The following is a 21,839-nucleotide window of genomic DNA, read 5'->3' on the forward strand; positions in this document are numbered from 1 at the left end:
GGAGTCCATGATCCGACGAGTGAATGCGTGTATGGAAGCAAGAGGAGAACATTTTGAACATACTGTATGTTATGGCAGGGAACGGATTTATATGGACTAAAAATATATGAAATATGTAAATATATATGTAGTTATTTTTACCAAAATATGGAATTAAATATGGATTTTTACCAAAATATGGAATTAAATATGGACTTAAAATTATAAAAAAATGACTATGTACGTTAAATATTGGTACATTTTAATCAAACTAAACAAAAAATATAATGGACGTACCTTATCTTCCAATGTAGTTTCAACAAAACACAATTTTTATTGTCTGTTACCATAACAATAGGTTACAAACATTTCTTTCAAGTGCTGAAAAGTGAATCTTCTTCTATTGTCTCTGAGGATAGATTTATACTGACTAAAAGAGCGTTCGACGTCACAAGAAGTAACTGGTACATAATTCAATTTCACAATGTCTGCTGGGGATAAGTCCAAGTTAATCTTCACTGTTGATTCACCACTCATCACAGCAACAACCTTTTGTAGTTCTTCATATCCAGGGTTTTTTGAAAGTACAGTGTCCACCTTAGCTCTTACTGCATCTGCAACTTTACCTCTACCACGATTCAGTTGTTCCACAGTACTATTTATAATTTCAAAACTTTCAGATAGTGAAAGGTGCCTATTTTGGAGACTTTTGAGCGTTTTTATGATGCATGAAAATGTATGCTGAATGTGAGCTAAGTCATTCTTCACACTTATGTCACAGGTAACTGTTTTCGCAGTATCAATTGAGACTGCATCTTCAGAGTCCAATGCAAGGAGAACATTGTTAATAGAGTCTATATGTTCGGCATAATATTCAACTGCTTCTAGCCATGTACCCCATCTAGTTAAAATTGGCTTTGGTGGCAATGGAATTTCAGGGTACATTTCTTTCAACACGTTAACTCTACTGGGAGCTTTGAGAAATACTTTTTTCACTGATGAAATCAACAAATCTACTTTAGGGAAATTGTCTCTGACCACTTCTGCCACACGATGAAATGCATGCGCCACACAAGTAAAATGAGTCAATTTAGGATATACAACAGATAATGCTTGTCCAGCTTTGACCATATAAGGGGCAGCATCGCTAATAAAGAATAACACATTATCGTACATAATACCCTTTGGCCACAGGATACCCATAGCTTCGTTGAACAGTTTAACTATAGTTTTGTTATTGCACTTTTCTAGAACATCACAATGTAAAAGAATTCGTTCAGAATATTGTTCACTTAACAAACCGATAACTACATTACCAACAAGTCTACCTTCTTTGTCGGGAGTCTCATCAATGGAAACCCAAATTGAACTATCTTTAATTTCATCTCTTATCTTCTGTATTGTCTCATCGTAGATGGATGGAGCATACGTCTTCCTAAGTGTTGACTCATCCGGGATTGTATGTTGAGTATATTTTTCAAGGAATTCCCTGAAGACCTTATTCTTTAGTTTGTAGAGAGGAATATCAGCAGAGATGAGAGAACGGCACAGGTCGATGTTAAACTCAGATCTTACATTCGATGTTGTTGGTTGTGTTAAAAACAATTGTCTCTGCTTGGAATTTAGTTGTTTGTTGGCCTGATGTTTACTAGTTGTAATGTGTTGTTGCACCAGGAACTTTTGTGTAGATGATACTGCACACTGACACAAATTACAAAATAATATTTTATTGTCAGTTGATAAACCATCTTCTTTAAATTCTGAAATGTAACTTGTTAGTTTTGATTTTAAATTGACTGAATGACGTACTTTTGGCATATTTACCGTCTTTATAGTATGATTTACAAAACTGAACCTATGTGTACTCTGACTGGCATTTAACTGTTGAGCTGCACAACTGAAGTCTGTTAAAAATTTTAAATTAAATTAATACAGTTTTGTAACTTACTTTCCCATTGTTGATAGGACTGCTAATTTTCAAATAACTCTGATGTTAAAGGGATTACTGAACATGTGTTTAAATCTCTATTGTTGAAATGTATTTTTAAAAGTTAATGGAATTTTGTTTTGTTTTATTGTTAAACCTAATATAATATGGACTGTTTTATATGAAATATGGAAAATATATGGAAATTAACGAAAATATGGAAAAATATGGAAAATAAAAGTAGGATTTTTCAACCCTACACATTGTGAAACATAAAGATAATGCAAAATATAAATTATATTAGCTTTATAAGTAAATATGTATTTACATATAAATCCTTTCCCTGGTTATGAGTTACTGAATTGATTAACGTTGCAACATTTGCTACCAAGCTGAGAATCTAATTTAATATATATCTTTCAGTCTGTCTCTTTGTCTGTCTCTATCTATCGACCTATTCATCCTTAAATTTATATACTATAATTGCACAGTAGACATAAGACAAATTGTATTGTATAATTATTCATTTCAATTCAGGAATCCGCCCCTGAGCACGAGGTCTACTCTTTCAGGGGCGAGCTAAAGTTTTTCTGTATAAATTATATTTTATGTTACAATTATTAGCAAAATAATAAATAAATAAATAGATAAATAAAAAATCTATCTATCTATCTATCTATCTATCTATCTATCTATCTATCTATCTATCTATCTATCTATCTATCTATCTATCTATCTATCTATCTATCTATCTATCTATCTATCTATCTATCTATCTATCTATCTATCTATCTATCTATCTATCTATCTATCTATCTATCTATCTATCTATCTACCTATTCATCCGTCTATCTCATGCGTTCGTACTCTCTGTAAGGTGTCGTAATTGTGAAACTTGTTTGTAACGGATCCTCATGCCAGATATGGAAGCGGAGTCGAATGTCATAATTTCCACTCAAGCGTAACCCGAGCTGCGTCTGTGCACTCCCACGCCCCTTGCGGTATGCAAATGCATACACACGTAGTCCGTTCTGAAAGTCTGTCTGTCTCTTTGAGTGCCACCGATGAACTCCGGTGCTGTAAATCATGCAGGGCGCCATGGAGCCACAGTCCAAGGAGGACCTTCATGACTCCCAATACAGGGTGAGCCTGAAGAGGCTTCACTACTTGAATTAGTCGGGAAACGAAATATGCTGTATACAGGATGAGTAAAGAGTATGGAAACTGCTTGTAACTTTCCTATTTTTTTTGTTTTTGAAGAGAGTCCATGTATAAAAATTATAGGGATTAAGTAATTGGTGCTTTTAAAAAACTATATTTATCACTAGCCGTACCCGTGCGCTCCGCTGCACCCGTTAGAAATAAATATCAAGTAATTACATAATTAAAATAGGACATTTGATCCAGGGAACATTCGTGCTTGATAGAAGGATAAATCGTTTAATATGTTACTTAATTTAAATTATATTTAAATAATTAAATTGCGATCATTTTGGTCCAGAGACACTCATTTGGTGCAATGACAATTCCTTTAACATGTTTCTTAATTGTTATTACATGCAACTATAGTTTAATGAAGATTGATATCATTTAGATTTAATGTGTACATAAACATTACTTTAAGAAATACAGGAAACGAATATTCAGGATAGCTTATCAAGTTTTCTGTGCATAAGAAGCTATTTTAATCTTACCTGTCCTCAATTCACTCAGAAGTTACTGTAATAACCAGACATCGGATTCTAGGGCAAATGCCTATTTTGTTTCTTTAGGAGAAAAGTAAAAATAATTATTAATATTTGTGTTTCATGGAAATTGAAAGGTATTCAAAGAGTTTTATAGTGCCCTAAAATGCCCTAAAACGGTTATTAGAGCCTAATTTGTTAATATTCGCCTAAAAATGCCTAACTCACTGTAAAGTTTCGCATTTTACTCTTACTTTTTATAATTTATGCATGCATTCACTGCGAAATTTAAGGCATTTAAAAAGTGGAAAGTTTGCTTCACACCGGCCATGAAACCATTGATAAAGGAAACAAAATGTTTTGAATCTCACGACACTCGCAATAGATTTCACCGAATTTAACATGTTTGGAGGCATAAATGCCGACAAAGAACCAACCTTAGTTTTGAAGCAGGCAACAATCACAACATGTGCTGCTACCGATTCAGAGATATACTATACTATAAAAATGACTGTTTTCGGTCTGAAACCGATTAGCTGTATTGCCCTCCAGAGTGTCATAAAATCACAATTTTTGGAGAAAGAGTGTTTTTGAAATATTTATGAAAAGTCGTAAAACTGCGAATTAGTTGGGTAAACCGTTACAAAATATTTAAAAGAATGGCCCTCCTATTGTTAACACTACCAGGAAATGCAACAATAAGTGGAACTTTGTATTTTTGTCCAATTGAATCTCAATAACAACGGTTCATTTGAATGCTCGTTAACAGTTGCTCTTTCCCTCACCTTATTTGTGTTGAGAAGTTTTGAGCGGTAGGACGTTTTCCTGTGAAGTTTAACGCGATAATGCCGAAAAATATAGGTGCAAAATCTACATTGATCCGGCAATGGCTAACAGAATATTCAGAATTCACTTATAATGGAAAAATAATATTCTGCAAGATTTGTAGCAAACAGGTATGTAACAATAGTTGAAATATATAAATTCTATTAATTTTAATGAGTAGGCCTATAATATTTATACATTGACTGAGCTATCCTGAGGTATAATTCTTTTTAAGACCACTACACTTTAACCTTTTAAATTCCGATAGTTAAAGTATTTGCAGGTCATTAAAATTTTGATTGTTCGAACCCACTAACTTTGTGATAGAAATACGGCAATACAACAATTAGGATTTTATTTTAATTCAGTTTAATTTACATTTTTAGATTTCGCAAGAAAAGAAGTGCCACCTAAAGCAGCATGTGCAAGGAGCGGCTCTTAAGGCTAAAGCTCAGCAGAATAATCAACTGCAACAAACTTTACTAACACAGCCTACTTCATCCAATCTCAGCAGCAATTTCTATGCTGATTTAACCAGAGCGTTTGTTGCTGCTAACATTCCCTGGAATGCAATTGAAAATCCGGTTTTAAGACAGTTTTTACAAAAATACTGCAAACAAAATATCCCATCTGAGTCTACCCTAAGAAAAAATTACTTAGACAGAATATACAATGAAACTTTAGCTTCCATTCGGGAGGATATAGGTGATTCTTACATATGGGTCTCTGTGGATGAAACCTCAGATCCTATGAATAGGTATATAGCAAATATGGTAGTAGGAAAACTTAGTCCTGATGGACCTTCGATTCCACACCTCGTATGTGTTAAGGAACTTTCGAAAGTGAATAGCCAAGCCATTGCTTATTTTTGTAAATAAAGGCCTACATTCTTTATACTCAGGTAATATAGACGATTCTAAAGTTCTGTTGTTTTGTACTGATGCTGCCTCATACATGGTTGCTGCAGCTCCACTTCTTAAAACATTTTATCCTAACCTCACGCATGTAACCTGTCTAGCACATGGCCTTCACAGGGTTTCTGAAACAATCCGGAATGAATTTCCTCTTGTCAATTCGTTTATTTCTAACACAAAAAAATGTTTTTGTAAAGCCCCATCCTTGAAGGAAAAACTGAATGAGGTAGAAACAAATAGTAAGAATAAAAACATTCGAGATTTATATAAGGGTATAAAGGAATTTAAGAACGGATATCAGTCAAGGGTAAACGTGATCAAGGATGAGAATGGTGACTTGCTTGCAGACCCTCCATCAATCCTAAACAGATGGAAAAACTATTTTGCGCAACTACTAAATGTACATAGGCCAAATAGAAATGATCGGGACGATATTGAAATACAAACTGCTGAGCCATTTATACCCGAACCCACCCTTTCAGAAGTCGAAATTGCGATAGAAAATCTGAAAAAGTACAAGTCTCCAGGTATCGATCAAATTCCAGCAGAATTAATACAAGAGGGTGGAAGTGCATTATATAGCGAAATTTATAAACTTGTACTTGCTATTTGGGAAAAGGAAATTGTACCAGAACAATGGAAGGAGTCCATAATTGTACCTATTTTTAAAAAGGGGGACAAAACCAACTGTGGTAACTTTCGAGGAATATCACTTTTGTTGACGTCGTACAAAATTTTGTCCAATATTCTTTTGAGGAGATTAACTCCGTACGTAGATGAAATTATTGGGGATCATCAGTGCGGTTTTCGGCGTAATAGATCGACTATTGATCAGATTTTTTGTATTCGGCAGATAATGGAGAAAAAATGGGAGTATAAGGGTACAGTACATCAGTTATTCATAGATTTCAAAAAGGCATATGACTCGGTTAAGAGGGAAGTATTATATGATATTCTTATTGAATTTGGTATTCCCAAGAAACTAGTTCGATTAATTAAAATGTGTCTCAGTGAAACATACAGCAGAGTCCGTATAGGTCAGTTTCTATCTGATCCTTTTCCAATTCACTGCGGGCTAAAGCAGGGAGATGCACTATCACCTTTACTTTTTAACTTCGCTTTAGAATATGCCATTAGGAAAGTTCAGGATAACAGGCAGGGTTTGGAATTGAACGGGCTACATCAGCTTCTTGTCTATGCAGATGACGTGAATATGTTAGGAGAAAATACACAAACGGTTAGGGAAAACACGGAAATTTTACTTGAAGCAAGTAAAGCGATCGGTTTGGAAGTAAATCCCGAAAAGACAAAGTATTTGATTATGTCTCGTGACGGGAATATTGTACGAAATGGAAATATAAATATTGGAGATTTATCCTTCGAAGAGGTGGAAAAATTCAAATATCTTGGAGCAACAGTAACAAATATAAATGACACTCGGGAGGAAATTAAACGCAGAATAAATATGGGAAATGCGTGTTATTATTCGGTTGAGAAGCTCTTATCATCCAGTATGCTGTCCAAAAATCTGAAAGTTAGAATTTATAAAACAGTTATATTACCGGTTCTTCTATATGGCTGTGAAACTTGGACTCTCACTCTGAGAGAGGAACATAGGTTAAGGGTGTTTGAGAATAAGGTGCTTAGGAAAATATTTGGGGCTAAGCGGGATGAAGTTACAGGAGAATGGAGAAAGTTACACAACACAGAACTGCACGCATTGTATTCTTCACCTGACATAATTAGGAACTTGAAATCCAGACGTTTGAGATGGGCAGGGCATGTAGCACGTATGGGCGAATCCAGAAATGCATATAGAGTGTTAGTTGGGAGACCGGAGGGAAAAAGACCTTTAGGGAGGCCGAGACGTAGATGGGAGGATAATATTAAAATGGATTTGAGGGAGGTGGGGTATGATGATAGAGACTGGCTTAATCTTGCACAGGATAGGGACCGATGGCGGGCTTATGTGAGGGCGGCAATGAACCTTCGGGTTCCTTAAAAGCCATTTGTATATAGTATATATATATAGTATAAAGCCCCATCCAGGATTTCAATATTCAGAGAGAACTTTCCAGATATCCCACTCCCACCTCAGCCGGTTGTTACACGATGGGGAACCTGGATTCAGTCAGTGGTGTATTATTCTAAGTATTTTAAAGAAGTGGTCACAGTTATTGATAAATTACCTGAAACTGATAGTGCAGCGTGTGTGAAAGCAGTGAAAGATTGTCTGAATGACTCACGAGTGAAAAACGATATTGCCTACATAACATCAAACTTTTCTTTCATACCTGCAAGCATTGAACAATTAGAACGTGAAAAACAATCTCTTTGTATCCAAATAGCAATAGTAAAGGAAGCTCAAGTGAACATACATTCTGCTTTGGGCGAAACTGGGAAAAAAGTTAAAAATAAGTGGGACAACGTATTAAATAAGAATGTAGGATTTTCATTGTTGGAAAAAGTATCAAGAGTGATATCGGGGGAAAGTGTAAATGTTCCAGTAAGTATTGATGTTTCTATTGTACCTAATTTAAAATTTGCGCCTCTCACATCAGTTTCGGTTGAAAGAAGTTTTTCTGCTTTCAAAATGATTCTCAGTGACAAAAGGCAAAGGTTAACTGTGGAGAATTTAGAAAAAATTCTGGTGATGTACTGTGCAGATAATTATAATAAAGTCTGAGCATGGAACTGAATTTCAATAACTCAAAATGAGTAATCTTGATATCAATAATCATTATTTCATTAGTTTCAATATATTAAATTTGTGAAGCTCTGTTTATAAATATAATATAGTATTCTTTTTTAATGTTTAAACATACTTTTTTGTGCGTATTTTAGTGTATAACTAAAACTTTCAGTGAAAGAAATAAGTATGATACCTTGATGTGCCTAAAATGCCTATTTTCATTAAAATAGAGCCTAATTTTACAAATTTTGAGCTTATTTTAGGCGCCTAAAACTGCAATTTTTAGTGCCTAAAAATCCGATGTCTAGTAATAACATTATAGCATTATGTCCATCTAGAGAAACTGCACTTTCCAATGGTGAAATAATAATTAATTATACAAATCGGTTAATTTAGCTTCCGATATTACTTCATACAAACAGAGAAACATTCTCTGTAGGCTATGTTTCATAGCTTTCGATTGTTGTATCCAAGGCCCCTTATAGACGAAGTCATTTGTTTATTTCATTACACCGCCTTAGATGGCAGTTATTTTAATTTTAAAACTCATTTATCTCATTAAATATCAGGCCTATCAAAATTTTACAAGGGATAAAACTTATCGGAAATCATTTTTGAAGAAACTTTTGTTATGTAACATTTCTCACAAAAGTCAATAATAAGCGAGATATTTCGATTTATTTAATTCAGGCTCCCTTATAAACCCCCTTTTAAATGAGGTATTTTGAATGCCGTATAGCCTAAAATCTAAGTTACAACGAACTTAATTTATATTCCAATTTTCATCGAAATCCGTTCAGCCATTATCGCGTGAAAAGGTAACAAACATCCAGACAGAGAGACAGACATACAAACAAAAATTTCAAAAAAGCGATTTTCGGTTTCAGGGTGGTTAATTGTATATGTTAGGACCAATTATTTTTGGAAAATCGAAAATTACCAGAAAAATTTCGGCTACAGATTTATTATTAGTATAGATGTATAAAGAGAATGCCAAGGAGACTATGAACAGCTGACTGATTCTGAGCAAGATGTTTGTCATATGTGTCGAAAGATGGCAGGAGTAGTTTTAATTACAACCTTAGAGTAATTCAAGCGTCGGCTGGAACAACGTTGTAAGTTACAAAATTTTCATTCGGCGTGTTTCCGTGTAATAATGTTGTATGTCATGTTACCTTGCTATACTCCTTGGCTTGCAACTGTCCATCAATGCAGTACGTGAAATATGTCCACTTAAAAGTTTGCTACCCTCATAAGAACAACGTTGTACGCGTACACATTTTTGCTGCTCCTGTAAATTTTACCAAATGTAATGTTCCAGCCGTCGCTTCAATTATTTGTAATATTTCAACATACTTATCTAGGTTGACAACTCTGAATTCAGTAAAATCAACTTCCAATAGTGGAGGCCGCTGCTGTAACGACAAAAAACACACTATTCTGCAAACAACATTTTATAAATGCTAAAGGAATAGTTTTTGTACGTTTTTACACCTGAAGAATTCAGAAATGGAAAAACAAGTGCATGTGCCGTAAAACATAAGAATGAGAGAAAGGAGATTACTGAGGAGGTAAACGTGAAAGGGGATGAAGGGAAGATTGAAGAGATAGAGGAAAAGAGGTAAACAAGAACAATTGGGAAGGAAAATAATAATAATAATAATAATAATAATAATAATAATAATAATAATAATGATTTATTTAACCTGGCAGAGTTAAGGCCATACGGCCTTCTCTAACACTCAACCAGGAGTAAAAACTGCGTTATAGAAACACTACAAATTTACAAAGTACACACAAAACTGAATAAGATAATAATAATAAAATGTAAACGACAAGTAAGAAGAAATCAGACATGATATATAACATACAGAAAGAAAGAAAAAAGCATAATAAAATGTGAACAGCAGGTCAAAAATAAATGAGGCCTACAAAGTATAAAAAATAAGACAATTATTGATAATAATAATAATAATAAATAAGAATAGTAATGATAATAATAATGATAATATTAATAATAATAATAATAATAAATAAAATAATAATAACAGGCCTAATAGTAATAATAATACTAATAGCAGTAATACAATAGTGCAGTACAAAGCATACAAAGAATACAATATTTTTAAGTATACACAGTAAGGAAAATTATGTTTATATATAGCTCAACTTATCACATTAGAGATATACCATTATCGGAAAATATGAAAACAAAAATATAAAATAAGTTAAATATCACTAGAACATAAAAAAAAAATGTGAATACGTGGAAACATGCAATACAACACTTGTCATAATAGTAAGTTAGTTTGGCAACTCGTCATAAGATAATTTTCTAACTTGGATTTGAAAGATTTCAATGTTCGGCAGCCCTTGACTTCAGGCGGCAGAGAGTTCCAGTGACGAGAGGTAGCAACAGTGAAAGATGAGGAATACAGAGATGATGTGTGAAGTGGAATTTCTAGCGTGTTATCGCGTTGTGATCGAGTATTAATATTATGATAGCGAGAGAGAGTATGAAAACGAGCGAATAAATAATAGGGGAAAATAAGAGGAGACAGAGAAAAATCAATTACAAAATAAGGAAGAGTAGAGAAAATGGTAGATGTAGACAAGGAGGTCGTCGAGAAGAAGAAGGATGTCAACAATATTAGACGCAAGAAGTAGCAAAGGGAAGGAAATCTGAAGGAGAACAGAGAGGGATCGAACGAGACTCCTCCACAACTGGAGCTTGAAAGAGGTTAAGAAGATTAATGCTCGTCCCTAAAGCAGACATCAGCTTCCTGCCTCTCTTTGTCCCGTCACTACCCTGGCACGAGTAGTGGCGAGATAAATATACCGGCATCAAGGTCCTGACAGCTGTAGGTGTGAGAAGATTTTTAAAACCTGGATCTGTATCACTGCCTGCGAGACGCACGTTGAGCTAATTGTGAGTTTTGACACGGACGCGCGTAATTGATTTCACAGCTCTATCGCAGTCATGTATCACCCACGAGGGAATTCTTAAGGTCGGCCAAGTGTTTCTTCACTCGACCTTGCTGCGCTCAGCGCGCTGGAACTGGAACTGGGGTGCTGCAGCCATCTGACACTTCTGCTTTATTGAGGTCGGACAGACTAGTACTAAAATTATTATATTTCATGTACATCATTCCCTGATAAATTGACTCGTAGATACTGAATATGAACAAAATCCGTCTAATAGTTTAGTAGAAATCGCTGTACACAGACAGACTAGTACTAAAATTATTATATTTCATGTACATCATTCCCTGATAAATTGACTCGTAGATACTGAATATGAACAAAATCCGTCCAATAGTTTAGTAGAAATCGCTGTACACAGACAGACTAGTACTAAAATTATTATATTTCATGTACATCATTCCCTGACAGATTGACTCGTAGATACTGAATATGAACAAAATCCGTCCAATAGTTTAGTAGAAATCGCTGTACACAGACAGACTAGTACTGAAAGTATTATATTTCATGTACATCATTCCCTGATAAATTGACTCGTAGATACTGAATATGAACAAAATCCGTCCAATAGTTTAGTAGAAATCGCTGTACACAGACAGACTAGTACTAAAATCATTATATTTCATGTACATCATTCCCTGATAAATTAGGTGTTTTATATGCTATTCCTGTAGTTTGTCCAAATCACAGGAATTGCATTATGGCAACGCTGTAGGACGTATTCCAAAGGGCGTCCGTTGAACCTCCCGCATACGAAGCTAAATAATTGCCTGCAGTCCCCTCACGTAGAAGACTCCACAGCAGTCTCTATTAAATCATGTAAAAATCTTATTGTGAATCCGCCGGGCGGTGAATTATACAAACACGCAATTGAATTCCTGTGCCGTTGATCCTGAGGATGCGGCTCTCTGCCTGCGTCCGTAAGACACGGCCGGCGCGGCGGCGATTTGATCAACAGCTGCTGCACCGAGATTGGTCCGGAACCGCAAACAACGGAGGAGCACCCGAGGAAATTAGTTCGCGGACGAGAGTCGGTTCAGAGCTGACCGGGTGCAAAAAATGCGCAAATATTATATAATAGCCTCAGAATTCTAGCCAAACTGACCGCTAACTGACCCGAGAGAGCTCCAGCTTCCTACGCTGAAATCCTGCATTCAATTCCCGGGCGGACCCACTTATGATTTTAGATTTTCACGGTGTTGGCGTGGTGCGAAGTTTTCCACGCAAATCTTCGTCTATCTTCTCACTATGGCGGAGAGGAGAGGGAGTTGTAACGTGGGAGTTGACTGTCACAGAAAAATGCAATCTACTCTTAATGTTCCCCTTGTTCTCCTTGTCTTCCCCTTCTCGTTGTTTTCCCTTTGCCCTGGTTGTCTTTCATTTGTTATCCTTGTCTTTCTTTGTTCTCTTTTTCTTTCGCTTCTTCTTGTTTTTCCCTTACTCTCCTTGTCTTTTTCATGTTCTCTTTGTCTTTTAATTTTTTCTTATCTTTTCCTTACTCTCCTTGCCTTTTCTTTGCTTTTCTTGTATTCCCCTTGTCTCCTAGCTCTCTTTATATTCCTATTGTTTTTTCTCCTTCTGTTCCACTTGTATTCTCCTTATTTTTCTCTTTATATTCCCCTTTTCTCTTTTCATTCGCCTTGTTCTCCTTGTATTCTCCTTATTTTTCTCTTTATATTCCCCTTTTCTCTTTTCATTCGCCTTGTTCTCCTTGTATTCTCCTTATTTTTCTCTTTATATTCCCCTTTTCTCTTTTCATTCGCCTTGTTCTCCTTGTATTCTCCTTATTTTTCTCTTTATATTCCCCTTTTCTCTTTTCATTCCCCTTGTTCTCCTTGTATTCTCCTAATTTTTCTCTTTATATTCCTCTTTTCTCTTTTCATTCGCCTTGTTCTCCTTGTATTCTCCTTATTTTTCTCTTTGTATTCCTCTGTTCTCTTTTCATTCGCCTTGTTCTCCTTGTATTCTCCTTATTTTTCTCTTTATATTCCTCTTTTCTCTTTTCATTCGCCTTGTTCTCCTTGTATTCTCCTTATTTTTCTCTATTTATATTCTCTGTTCTCTTTTCATTTGCCTTGTTCTCCTTTTATTCCCCTTATTCCTCCTTCTCTTCTCCTTCTTCTCTTCTCCTTCTCCTTGTATTCCCTTTTATTCTTTGTATTCTCCCTTTTCTCCTTTCTTCTTCTTGTATTCATTTTTTTCTCCTTGTAGGCACTCCCCTTGTTCCCCTTATACTCTGGTTTTTTTCTTTGTAGCCTATTCTCTTTTTCTTCTTTGCACTCTCCTTTTTTTCTTGTATACCACTTTTTTCTCCTTGTATTCTCCCTTTTTCTCCTTATATTCCCATTTTTCTTCTAATATTCCCATTCTTTTCCTTACCCCTTTTCCTCCTTGTATGCCCATTGTTTTTTCTCTTGGTATTTTCAGTTGTTTCTTGTCCCAAAACACGCTACGAAATGTCTCATATAAAACAATTTTTTTCTCGAAAAGGAAGCGAAAACGAACAAAATTGTTTTAAACTTTTTTCTTTGAAATCCCTCAAAGAATAACCGCTTGAAATTACTGACATTACTTACGGTTCATCTCAGACACAGGATTCCCCTTGTGTGCAGGATTAGACTTCTTGATATTGTCGACTTTATTGCCTTTGAAGTAGGCCTAAGCATTTCCATGGCAACCGAAATCGAATGACGTCAGTGTAATTTCTGGTCCTCCAAATCCTTTCATTTGTTCTATACTGTATAGGTCGAATATAGACATTACACGTCAAGATATGATAAAAGTAACTGAATCATTGTGAAACACGTGAAACGTCAGTTGATTAGGAACTATTCTGACAGTAAATTGCGTTGTATATACTTGCACAGATATGTGGTAAATATTCAATGAAGAAACAAAGGAAAAATAATTAATAATAATTAAACACATAAATTACATTATAGTACATTATGAAACGAGCGCAAGCGAGTTTCATAATTTTCATACGAGCGTCTTAATTATCATTATAGGCAAGTTTCATACGATATTTTATGCTCGACCATATTTCTAACTTGAAATTATTCAAAAGTATTGATGTTATGGTTATGTAAGTGAATAGCGAACTGACCTGAATTGTGAGATGTGCGCAGACGCGAACGTATTGATTTTTCCCGAGGCCGAATTTCATTGACCTTGATATACGGTAACGTAGAGAATAAGATGAACATTAGTCTTGATATAACCTGGAAATTGATTTAGAATTGAAAAACGGGATGACAAATTGAATTTATTTGAATATTATTTACAATTAACGCTAATTATTATAGTAACAGAACATAACCTTCTGCAACAGTATTGGATTTCCAGCCTCCGTGACTTTTCGCTAATTGTCTTTCGATTGCATATCCGAGAATAATCGATACTTGCGGTTTTATAATGGTACAAAGGTAATTTGTCATTGGCTGAACACCTGAATTTTAATGAATAGGTTACTTTAATGAGGTGCATTAAAGGGCTACTACCAGGTGTATAATTACTACATTTGGACATGGTCGAGCATACAATTTATTACCTTATAATTAATAAGAACCAATTCCTTAAAAATGTAAATATCACAATAACAGCCAACTGAGAACATAAACTTTCCACGTAATTACAGGGATCCTATGAATTTCCTGTTATTTTTTAGTTTGATTTTCTCCGGTTAAAAGACTATCATTTAGTTAACAAATTATGAAACATTTTCAGCACGGTTTGTATTGCAAGTTCTTTGTTGCTGGCAATATAAATATGAGTCTGAGATTTTGATTTGAAGTACCGACAACAATTTTGTGCATCCTGTACTTCCCGATCCGGTTGCGATCGTTTCCCACGACCGCCCATATCTGCAGTCATCTGAGACGTTTTATTTGCACAACAAAACTGTGAACTGTTTGTGTTGCAGGTCGTCCAAGAAGAGCGTGCTCATGTACTCCGACTACTACGAGGAGAAGGACGACAGCGACGTGAACCTGGGCCAGCGCTCCATCTCGCTGGTGAGTCAGTCACTTCTCGTGATCCACGAGATCTTTTAATTCACTGCGATTCCCAACATTAGTATTTAGCCGACGCGTCCAATTAATATATTTGCACTCATCAATACTTGAAATGTCAAGCGGTGTTGTCACGTTTTCGTCTCAAAGATAATTCCTAGTTACAATTCTTTTTATACCGACACCAATACTTTGATTTCTACCATCACCATCCACAGTGAATACATTTTAAGCTTTAAGATTATTTATTTTTAATTAAAAAGGAAATCAAAATAACTAACTTTTTTTGTCGTTCATCAATCAACTCCAGATATACAGTGGAGCCCAGAGGTCTGCATCGGACGTTTTCTCTCGAGCGCCAAGTAGTTCACAGCATAATCCGATAGGTAGCGCACATGCATGATGGGTAAAATTGTCGCGAGGGATAAATCCTCGAACGGTATAAGCCGAGCATTAGACATTCGTTCTTGTTACAGTGATGAACTGTGTAGTAACATCATAGATGTTTATCATTTCAAAACTTTGCAGTGTTTAACTAACCTCTCCATACAAATCTAGTCTTTCAGGTAAAGCTCCCTGTAAAGCAGATTTGAATGATTTCAAGGGAAAAGTTGTTCCGGGACCGGGTATCGATCCCGGGACCTCTGGTTGAACGTACCAGCGCTCTACCCGGGAATTCCACCCGACACCAACTTTTACCTTTATATCCACACAACTCGTGTGGGCTGACGAAACGCCAGAGACCCACATCAAGTGCACACAAACTCTGTGTGACTTGGAATTGTGGTTTTCTGTTAACGTACACAGTGACGTATATATTATGCAAATCTAGTCTCTCAGGTAAAGCTACCTGCAAAGCAGATCATTTCAGCAAGATCTCTTAGCATGATAAAATGATTTTACCCTCTACATTTCAAGCTCTACATGCAGCAGCTATACCAAGATGCTATGTCTAATGTTCGAAAGCATAGCGAACCTGACATTTTTTTTTTTTTTAACTCTCGCCTACAATCCACAATGACCTGAAATAGCTATTGCTTTACTCCCACGTGAAAAACCCACTGATCGTCCTGACATTGTTACTTGCGTTTTCGCGTTGAAACTCAAAAACTAAGGTAGATAGGTTCAATAAAAAGTATTTGGCATAAAAAACCATTCAAAAGGAGTACGTTTCATTATTATGGAAGCAAATAACTTTCAAAATGTCTGGTATTCTTCATTGAAAGTAATTCTGGAAAATTTTCATTTGAATGTCTAATGGACTTAGTTTGCAGCATTTGCTGGACAAGCCACTAGTTTACAATTTAATTCTCTTTAAGTAGCATTCAAATAACACACACAAATGAATAACTTACTAGCCTATAGGCTACATCCAAATAAGAAGACGTGCTTTCGTTTTGTGGTTTGCACATAAAAGACATGCTGCTATGATCGCTGACAGTTGTACCAGAAGAAACAGTACTTGGATGCTGTAAAAAAATTGATTTATTGTTTGGGGTCTGTTCCGTAATTAAACACTTGACCCGGGCCTTTCACCGCGTTTTTGGCATCATGAGGGTCAGCTGGAGTGTAAATCATAACATGAGTGATAGTCTGCGTGTTCGATGCCAGTGACCTTGAAGATTCCTTAACTGCCTTGGAAGGTCTTGGTCGCCAACTTTCGTGCAAAGCGTGTCGAAGAGAAGAAATGCACGTATATGTAGGGCCTAATTTTAGACTATGTTCCGCAAGGAAACACAAATTGTAAGATATTTTGTGCGAGATCGTGCGTATTTGCTTGTTTTCCGCACAGAACCAATACGCGGTAAGTGTGAAATATCACATTCAGAATTCCCAATGTAACACACACAACAATTTCCCTCTTCTTACCGCTTAAGCGCGACATTCATTTTAATGCTTTAGGCTTTTAACATATTATTTTTTAGAGACGTTTAACATAGTAATAATTGTAAATTGGAAACTTACCACTGCAATTTCACCTAAATTGCAATGTTAATTATTGTTTTTAAATATTTGCAAAAATTAAGTGAAGTCTACTACTCCACGAAACTTATTGCATTCCTGATACAAGTAACATTAAGGAAGCCGTGAAAAAATCAACAAGATTCCAGATGCCGATGTTATTACTGCAATATGTTATATAAATAATATTGTTAAAATATTAAAATGAAAAATAAATCATTATATAACCTTACCGTTTGTTTTAAGTTCGCATTTATAGACTGGGGGAAAAAAAGACAGACGTATATCACGGCCTGCTGGAGTATAGTAAACACAGAAAACATTTTATAGCAACAATGTTGAAGATAGATATTTTGATGTTCCGAAGTTGCCGTCATTAAACAGAAACCAACATGGAGATTTCATTGCAACTAATTAAAAATTCGTCTTTCAGGTATGTAATAAACGATTTTCGCACAAAATAATGTACGATACACGAGCGGTATGTTTGTTTTCATGTTCTCGAAAATTAAAAAAGCTCAACTACGTTTCGCTTTTTCAATCTTTTCCTCGAACACGAAAACGTCAACATACCGCTCTTGTAACGCATATTACTATTGCGTGCAAGGGGCTCTGTTTGTGGTCCCTATTGATACATATTACTCTATTGATAGATCTTAGCTAAGTAATTGAAAAATCAGTTCTTCATAACATCACTCTGCAAATTCAATTTTCTTTTCTGTTGATTTGTAAAATATCTGCATTCTTGAATCACTTTTCCATGATGATTCAAAATATTGCCTACATTTTTTTTATCATTCAAGTCACACTTTTCAACTAAATAGGAGTGCATGCTTTTTTTCGGTTTTAATATTAATGTAACTTACTTACTTACTTACTGGCTTTTAAGGAACCCGGAGGTTCATTGCTGCCCTCACATAAGCCCGCCATCGGTCCCTATCGTGAGCAAGATTAATCCAGTCTCTATCATCATATCCCACCTCCCTCAAATCCATTTAATATTATCTTCCCATCTACGTCTCGGCCTCCCCAAAGGTCTTTTCCCCTCTGGCCTCCTAGCTAACACTTTATATGCATTTCTGGATTCGCCCATACGTGCTACATGCCCTGCCCATCTCAAACGTCCGGATTTAATGTTCCTAATTATGTCAGGTGAAGGATACAATTCTTGCAGCTCTGCACTGTGTAACTTTCTCCATTCTCCTGTAACTTCATCCCTTTTAGCCCCAAATATTTTCCTAAGAACCTTATTCTCAAAAACCCTCAATCTCTGTTCCTCTCTCAAAGTGAGAGTCCGAGTTTCACAGCCATACAGAAGAACCGGTAATATAACTGTTTTATAAATTCTAACTTTCAGATTTTTTGACAGCAGACTAGATGACAAAAGCTTCTCAACCGAATAATAACAGGCATTTCCCATATTTATTCTGCGTTTAATTTCCTCCCGAGTGCCATTTATATTTGTTACTGTTGCTCCAAGATATTTGAATTTTTCCACCTCTTCGAAGTATAAATCTCCAACTTTTATAGTTCCATTTCGTACAATATTATGATCACGAGACATAATCATATACTTAGTCTTTTCGGGATTTACTTCCAACCCTATCTCTTTATTTGCTTCAAGTAGAATTTCCGCGTATTCCCTAATCGTTTGTGGATTTTCTCCTAACATATTCACGTCATCCCCATAGACAAGAAGCTGATGTAACCCGTTCAATTCCAAGCCCTCTGTGTTATCCTGAACTTTCCTAATGGCATATTCTAGAACAAAGTTAAAAAGTAAAGGTGATAGTGCATCTCCCTGCTTTAGCCCGCAGTGAATTGGAAAAGCATCAGATAGAAACTGGCCTATACGGACTCTCCTGTAAGTTTCACTAAGACATTTTAATTAATCGAACTAGTTTCTTAGGAATACCAAATTCAATAAGAATATTATATAAAACTTCTCTCTTAACCGAGTCATACGCCTTTTTGAAATCTATGAATAACAGATGTACTGTAACCTTATACTCCCATTTTTTCTCCAATATCTGTCGAATACAAAAAATCTGATCAATAGTCGATCTATTACGCCTGAAACCACACTGATGATCCCCAATAATTTCATCTACATATGGAGTTAATCTTCTCAAAAGGATATTCGACAAATTTTAGTACGACGTCAACAAAAGTGATATTCCTCGAAAGTTAGTACAGTTAGTCTTGTCCCCCTTCTTAAAAATAGGTACGATTATATTAATGTAGGCCTAACACGCTTTGAAATATTTCATACAACGAATAAAATATCTTTGGTAAATAAAATACTGCCCTTAGATTCCTTCGCTCCTCTACAAATTCTTCGCTGTATCAGGGATACCCGGCGCGTAGAATACGTCACAGTTATATTGGTTTACAAGTGGAGAATATACAGGATGAATCAAACATCTTCCATATGCTTGATTTTTTATTACTATAGGTGTTGCCAGTATTTGTAAGACCAAATGTTGTACTAGTGACACATTCGATTCAGGACCCCAGCTATCTCAATTTTTTCTTTGTATACCAAGCTCTTTATGTAACCAAAAAGAAAAAAGTCAAGGGGTGTTAAATCTGGAGACCCGATCGGCCATTCTATTGGTCCACCCCGACCAATCCAATGTCCAGGGAACTGTTCGTCCAGTCTGCTGCAACATTTCTCTGGCTTAACCCACTAGAATGAAAAATGATATCAATTCCGTTCTCTTTCAATAATGCCCTCACGAAAATAAAAAAAAATTGTTGTAGGAAAGCTTCGAATAATGGCAAAAATGCATTGAAACTGTCACAGGTTAATCGAACAGTAAAGCAGAAAAAGTTAATTACCAGAATTGCATAAAAACACGTTTTCCAAAGCCTCCTTAGTACTGTACCATGTTACAAAATATCTGTAGATGCAGTAACTAATGTTTGTGTCATTATGACAGTTATGTTTAAATAACTTGAAAACGATTAGACATATCTCAAAATAGATTGCACCATTGATTTTTTCAGAAACTTTCACATGATTTTGGGTACCTACATAACCCCCTTTCCATTTAAAATTTCAAAGTTGCATCCAAAATGGCGGCTTTTGAGATAGTTGAATCCTATAATCGAATGTGTCACTGGTAGAGCATTTGGTTTACAAATACTGGCAACACGTATAGTAATCGAAAATCAAGCATATGGAAGAAATTTATATGGATCCAGACTTTTGATTCAGCCTGTAGATGTACTCTATGATAAGATAAGTAATTAATGAAAGGCATACAATTTTCTTGAAATGAAGCGAGGTATCATTAGTCCTACCTCACAAATGTTTTACTACTGTCCATTCAGAGTGTATTGTAGTAGCTGTCATCACTTCAGCATTACGGAACTCGCGATTACAAATCAAACAAGTGGTCACACAAGCCTGTAGCTGTTCTCGATGCCGAGATATTACTAGAAGAGGCCACGCGGCACGGCTAACTCTATACGCAACTTCGCAGCTTTCATGCCCGTAGCAAGGAAAGGTGGCGCCATTGGGCATGGTCAGAGAAATTACTTTATTTCAAGGCCTTACCACGGTACGAAAGGGTATGTTTCAACCAATCATGGCTGTTTATCGCTACAATTTGTTCATTTCCCTAGCATTTGTTTATTTTTATCACTTCCCTAGTATTTGTTTTCATCATTCCCTTACTTACTTACTTACAAATGCTTTTAAGGAACCCGAAGGTTCATTGCCGCCCTCACATAAGCCCGCCAGCGGTCCCTATCCTGTGCAAGATTAATCCAGTCTCTATCATCATACCCCACCTCCCTCAAATCCATTTTAATATTATCCTCCCATCTACGTCTCGGCCTCCCTAAAGGTCTTTTTCCCTCCGGTCTCCAAACTAACACTCTATATTCATTTCTGGATTCGCCCGTACGTGCTACATGCCCTGCCCATCTCAAACGTCTGGATTTAATGTTCCTAATTATGTCAGGTGAAAAATATAATGCGTGCAGTTCTGTGTTGTGTAACTTTCTCCATTCCCTAGAATGCCAAAACTGCAAATTCTTTACGGTGCTATAAAACATGCTTCGCGATCGTCATTTGTTTCCCGCATAGATAGTCAACTGAAAATGGCGGCTCCATTCAAACGTCTTGGTGAAGCTAACATCGGTGAAATAGAATTTCAGTAAATCAATTAATATTTTATTGTATTAGAGTACTTTAATTCGTCCACACCTGTGGAATAACGGCCAGTGCGTCTGGCCGCGAAACCAGGTGGACCGGGTTCGATTCCCGGTCGGGGCAAGTTGCCTGGTTGAGGTTTTTTCCGGGGTTTTCTCTCAACCCAATATGAGCAAATGCTGGGTAACTTTCGGTGCTGGACCCCGGACTCATTTCACCGGCATTATCACCTTCATCTCATTCAGACGCTAAATAACCTAAGATGTTGATAAAGCGTCGTAAAATAACCTACTAAAAAAAAAGTACTTTATTTCTTCTAATCTTTATATACTTTCTTCTGTTTTCATCACCTCCCTACCATTTGTTTCCTTGTTTGCCAACATTTCAAACTGCAAATTCTTTACTGTACTGTAAAACATGTTTTGCGATCGTCATTTGTTTCCCGCATAGTCAACTGAAAAATGGCGGCTTCGTTCAAACTTTTTGGTGAAGCTAACATTAGTGAAATAGAATTTTAGCAAGTCAATTAATATTTTATTGTATTAGAGTACTTTATTTCTTCTAATGTTTATATACTTTCTTCTAATCGTGTAATAGTCAATTAAATCCCACTTGAGGGGTTTGTATCAGCTGTTTCTCCATCCCCACTTCTTAAAACTAGATTGAAGTGTTGCGGGCTGCATTCAGCAGAGACTCGGCGC

The 21,839-nt window shown here is 36.0% G+C and overlaps 1 protein-coding gene across 1 annotated transcript in view; it reads left to right on the top strand.

Annotated features, from left to right (window-relative positions):
* Positions 1-21,839, top strand: part of sprt (PDZ domain-containing protein sprite) — a 197,816-nt gene that overhangs the window by 22,239 nt on the left and 153,738 nt on the right. The window contains exon 2 of the mRNA XM_069832088.1: positions 14,927-15,017. Within this exon, the coding sequence (XP_069688189.1) occupies positions 14,927-15,017 (91 nt within the window). The remainder of the gene's footprint in view (positions 1-14,926; positions 15,018-21,839) is intronic.

The sequence above is a fragment of the Periplaneta americana genome, chromosome 1 (genome assembly GCF_040183065.1).
Source record: "Periplaneta americana isolate PAMFEO1 chromosome 1, P.americana_PAMFEO1_priV1, whole genome shotgun sequence".
In the NCBI taxonomy this organism is placed as follows: Eukaryota; Metazoa; Arthropoda; class Insecta; order Blattodea; family Blattidae; genus Periplaneta; species Periplaneta americana.